Source organism: Cannabis sativa, chromosome 2 (genome assembly GCF_029168945.1).
Source record: "Cannabis sativa cultivar Pink pepper isolate KNU-18-1 chromosome 2, ASM2916894v1, whole genome shotgun sequence".
Lineage (NCBI taxonomy): Eukaryota > Viridiplantae > Streptophyta > Magnoliopsida > Rosales > Cannabaceae > Cannabis > Cannabis sativa.
The window spans coordinates 24,961,444-24,966,488 of record NC_083602.1 but is presented as its reverse complement, the minus strand read 5'-3'; the positions used below and the strand labels follow the sequence as shown (position 1 = coordinate 24,966,488).

The 5,045-nt window shown below is 33.1% G+C and overlaps 1 protein-coding gene across 1 annotated transcript; it reads left to right on the top strand.

The window, feature by feature from the left end:
• The first annotated feature begins 647 nt into the window (after window positions 1-647).
• On the top strand, window positions 648-4,589 carry LOC133034876 (protein NDL1-like). Its single transcript, XM_061110344.1, has 11 exons — window positions 648-959; window positions 1,150-1,249; window positions 1,524-1,621; window positions 1,742-1,830; window positions 2,421-2,481; window positions 2,566-2,652; window positions 3,332-3,409; window positions 3,503-3,559; window positions 3,685-3,740; window positions 3,851-3,986; window positions 4,068-4,589. Exons 1-11 carry the CDS (start codon window positions 900-902, stop codon window positions 4,305-4,307), a joined length of 1,062 nt encoding a protein of 353 aa, XP_060966327.1. The 5' UTR covers window positions 648-899; the 3' UTR covers window positions 4,308-4,589.
• The last annotated feature ends 456 nt before the right edge of the window (window positions 4,590-5,045 follow it).

The following is a 5,045-nucleotide window of genomic DNA, read 5'->3' as shown; positions in this document are numbered from 1 at the left end:
CCATATTTACGTTCATACGTAAAAGTATAAAACTATATATCTTTTTAGCAATAACTTATTTATATCAATTGCTCTATATCAGCTTTTATCTTTAATTAATAAATTTCACCAACAATAAGGAAAATGTTACTATGTATGTATATTATAGTTTTGTACAAATTAATTGGACATACACAGTTCATTTGGAGGATATATTATTTTTCTAATTAATTTAAATTTGTAAATGGGATCAACACATTTTTTTCCTAATTTTCTCATACTATTATGAGAGAATTTTTTATATTTAAACTGGAAATAAATAGTGTAAAATTAATAATAAGGAATTACTCCAGTAAGCAGGGGACAGATGAGCTGGTCCACAATGATAGAATAACTCTCCTGGAGCCTACTTTTTTTGCGGCTTCCAGGTGGCGTACAGCTGTAATATGCTTACTAGGAAATTACCTAAATAACCCTCAACTATTCTACTTAATACATACAAGTCTTTCCCATGACGACGTCGTTTTTAGTTGTCGGTTGCCTGCATCTCGGGGATTGCCCTTTTAATATACAAGGCGGAGAGTAATGTTCCGCCGATTGACCGTTATACCCACTCCAACGGTCACTTAATTGACCTGGAATCAGCAAAAGGACAAGGAGTCCAAGCTTTGACCTGGGGTCAAAATCGTCAGAGCAACTATATTGAGTAAGGTTTAGCTTTGCAATTTCGTTACTGTTTCGAGGGGTTTTCGGTAATTTCGGAAATAAAGAAGGAAACTAAAGAGAAGAAAAGAACAAGGAGAAGAAGAGTGCAGCTTTGTGTTTAGAAAGTGAGAAAGGTTTTGTGTTTTTTGACAGTTGAAGAAAATAAAAAAAAAAAATCTCCAGTTACTTTTTTTATGTGGGTGACTGACTGAGTCATGGGCGAGTCAAGCGACTCAGTTTCCATTGACATTGATGTGATTCCTTTGGGAGGGAAGGTAATGTAAAAATCAATAATAACACCCACCAAAAACGGTTTAATCTTTTCTTTCATTTACTACATTACTACTAGATTATTGTCTAATACAAGCTATATGTTATTGCGTTTGTTTTATTATCTATATTTTCGTTAATGGGGTTTGTTATTTTTATCTTATTTTTCCCACTCTCTCACTTTGACATTTTCAGGAATTTGTGGTGAAAACAAGCAAAGGTTCAATCTCTGTTTTTGTTTGTGGGGATCAAGAAAAACCTGCTTTAATCACGTACTCAGATGTTGCTCTCAACTGTATGCTTTCCTTTTTTTTTTGTTCTGAGTTGAGTTTTTAATGTTAGCTATTGTTTCTGCAAGTGGGTTTAATTTGTTCTTGCTTCTGAGTGATAGTTAGTACCTTGAGACGGTTCAAATGGTTAATATGTTTTTATTTGAACATTACTCAAAAGAATATTATTTTCTCCAAAATGTTGGGTTTACTTATATTCCTGTGAGAATCCTTTACAAGTTTTGAACTGCATATTGTATTTATGTTTTTCTTACTACTTGGCTGTTCTCTTTTCTACAGACATGTCTTGTTTCCAAGGTCTCTTGTTCTGCCAGGATGCAGCTTCTTTGCTGCTTCATAACTTTTGCATTTACCATATTGATGCCCCTGGCCATGAGGTCAGTGTCAAAGTATCCAATTTCTAATGTAGAAGCACTGTGTTTTTATTTATTCATTAAGTTTTTTTGGCCAAATTTAATGGAGTTCTCTTTTCCCCATTTGTTTAAGAGTCCTTGCAGTTAGGAGCTAATGTGATTTCTTCAGATGATCCACTTCTTAGCGTGGATGACTTAGCTGACCAGGTTGTCGAAGTGCTTGACTTCTTTGGGTAATCCTATTGGTCATCTTTTAATGCTTGTACCGATTTTCTGTGTATTTTATGTCATTTTATTTTGGCTGTGTTATTGTATACAGCTTAATTATATGTAGTATTTTAAGCCCAGAAGATAGTCATGCCTTTGCTAAATTTAATGACATGGGAAGGTTTAGTATGATTGATGTTTGGCATGAAAGTATCTTTATTTATCAAATTGTTATGCTGGCAGAAAATCCTATATATTTGATATTTCCAGACTATCACCCCCCACCACTTTTATATGTTTAATGTTAATTTATCTCACTGTTATCCATTCGGGGTTCTAGATTTACTCACTTTTTAGTTGGCTTTAACTGATTTTGTGTTATTTAATACGCATTTGGTTCTATTGAGTGCACATTGTAATCATTACCTTGTTTATGATATGAAATTGAATGTTTATAACTGTCAATCATTATACAAAAGATTTTACTAGAATAAAATATTGTTTCAAATATTTTGAAGAATTATCCTAGTTTTTTGTTAAGAACTTACGTTAAAGTGTTTACTATGGTTCTCAATTGTACACCTTTTGACTATGTATATATTTATGATTAAACCAGGTTGAGAGAGGTTATGTGCTTTGGTGTAACTGCTGGTGCTTACATCCTTACTCTCTTTGCAGTGAGTCACCAATTTTCAGATAACCTTTCATGATTTTTCGTGTTGTTCTTATTTCATAATATAATTGCTTAATTTCTTTGGCAGATGAAGTACCGAGAACGCGTGCTTGGATTAATTCTTGTATCCCCTATATGCAAAGCACCTTCATGGACTGAATGGCTTTACAACAAGGTTATCTCTTATTTTAATCTTTTACCAAGTCAATATCACCTATTAGTATGTCAAAGAAAATGAACACTGTTTTTTAAAAAAGTTCAAATATTAAGGTTGTGTTTGTATGAAGGAGAGACAAAGGCTAACAAAAATTTAAAAATATTAAATTTGTTTAATTTATTCGTATTTGAAACTAGTTTTTTCCCATGATTTGAATTATAAATTTTAAAATCAAATTCAGTTGTACCAACAATACTAACTGTTCATAGGTCTTTAAATGCACAAATTCTTATTTGTTGTATATACTCGAGAGAGGTGAATATTTTGAAGTGCCTTAGCAAGTGTTGAGAGTTTTTGAGTGCATAAAGCGTTAATGGTGGGTATTTTGCGTTCTTGGGTTCACTTTATATTACCTATCGATCGATAATGGGGAACTTGCATGCAATTAAATTATTGATAGTACTGACCTGTCTTCCAGTTATGAATGAAGGGCTTACAAGCACAAACAAAAAGGTCATTATGCTACAACACAACATGAACTTAAGTAGGAAATTGGGCAAGACAATTTTTTGACCTTTTGCCAGTGGCTTACCTTTGTTGTGTAATTTAGATTAAGTATTTTAAAACCATTGTAATTCAATGAATAACCATTAGAATCTCTTCATTGCTTAATATTTCCTTTAACTCTGCTTTGCAGGTATTGATGAACTTGTTGTACTTCTATGGTATGTGTGGCGTATTGAAGGAATGCCTCCTCCAGCGCTACTTCAGCAAGGTGCCAATTTTGACCTTTTTTCATAGGGACATTTATTTTATCATTCGGACTTTGTTTTTAATTTTCAATTTTTCATATCCTTAACTTTATTAGGAGCTTAGATGTGGTATGCATGGTGCAGAGTCAGACATAATTCAAGCTTGCCGAAGGGTAAGGAACATCGGTCTCGTAATTGATTATGCCATGCACTGCTTTACACAGAGAACTATAAGTTTAAGGATGGTAATTATACATGACTTCAATATTTCTTGCTTTTTTTCATGACATGTTTGCAGTTATTGGATGAAAGACAGAGTTTGAATGTCATGCGTTTCCTTCATGCAATCAATGAGTACTATCCTTCTCTTCTCTTAAAGATTAATCTTACAGATTTTTCATCTTTTATTGAATACCTTATCAAATATAACATCTCGTAATGTATCTGTTGAATTTATTTGACAGGAGGCATGACCTTACAGAAGGCTTTAAAAAATTGCAATGTAAAACACTTATTTTTGTTGGTGATTGTAGTCCATTTCATGCCGAGTCCTTGTATATGAGTACCAAAATGGACAGGAAAGGCTGTGCGCTTGTTGAGGTAAAGTTACTTCTCGAAATTTTTGACTCCATTTTTTTTTTTCACAAGATCTTAAATGGGGTTGCTCTGTGTCTTTTTCAGGTTCAAGCATGTGGCTCATTGGTAACAGAAGAGCATCCATACGCAATGGTGGTTCCGATTGAGTTATTCCTGATGGGATTCGGCTTCTATCGACAAAAACATTTTGCTTCTTCATCAAGTAATGGTTCAAACCCGGCCAGCCCATCAAACCGGTCGTGCATTGCACCAGAACTTCTTTCTCCAGAGAGTTTGGGGATTAAACTCAAACCCATCAAAACACGGGTAGACATTGTTATTTGACAAAAGGAATGGGAAATATATCTTTCTAGCCATTTTGTTGCAACACATAGGGGATCAGAATCTCAACTCTGCACATATATATAAATATAATATATAGCTCATGATAGTTGTATAAATAATTCTTTAAATTTTAGGATAGTAGGGCTGAGTAGAAAATTCAATTTTATTATTTGCTTAAGATTTTATTTTTTACTAAATTAATTATTTTAGAGTTTTGAGTTGATACATACTATTTAGTAGGAGTACTATTCTTTGTGGGAAGATCCCATTTATCTTGTTCAATTTGTTATTCACATTTAATTAGTTACGCTGTTCCATGATTATTTATTATTTAATTATTGATATTTTTTAAAAGTTAATTATTACGTAAAGTGAGCTTACAAAGAGATGTTGATTATGAAAGAAGCTCTCTTATTCATTGATTAGAGTTATAGAAGACAGTATTTATAGCACAGTAAATACAAAGAACTATCAGCAAAGATAAAATAACAGAATGTAATAAGTTGTAACTAATTGCTAACAGTCTAACTAACTTTGCTGCAACTATCTTTTGCTGAGTTGGCTTCTAAGGATTTCTCAACATTTCCACTCAAGCGAAAAGGGGAATCAACCACTTATAGCTTGTCTTTAAATTTGACAACCTAGCAACTGAGAGTCCCTTGGTTAGAGCATCAGCTATTTGCTCGGAACATAGCAAATGTTTATAAGCTTTTGAAGTACCATGTCACGAACGAAGTG

Excerpts from the sequence above, each read along its gene's own strand:
- LOC133034876 (XM_061110344.1), top strand. The coding sequence starts at position 900 with ATGGGCGAGTCAAGCGACTCAGTTTCCATTGACATTGATGTGATTCCT. Across the intron at positions 1,831-2,420 it reads GAAGTGCTTGACTTCTTTGG|GTTGAGAGAGGTTATGTGCT; the intron begins GTAATCCTATTG and ends TGATTAAACCAG. Across the intron at positions 3,560-3,684 it reads TAATTCAAGCTTGCCGAAGG|TTATTGGATGAAAGACAGAG; the intron begins GTAAGGAACATC and ends ACATGTTTGCAG.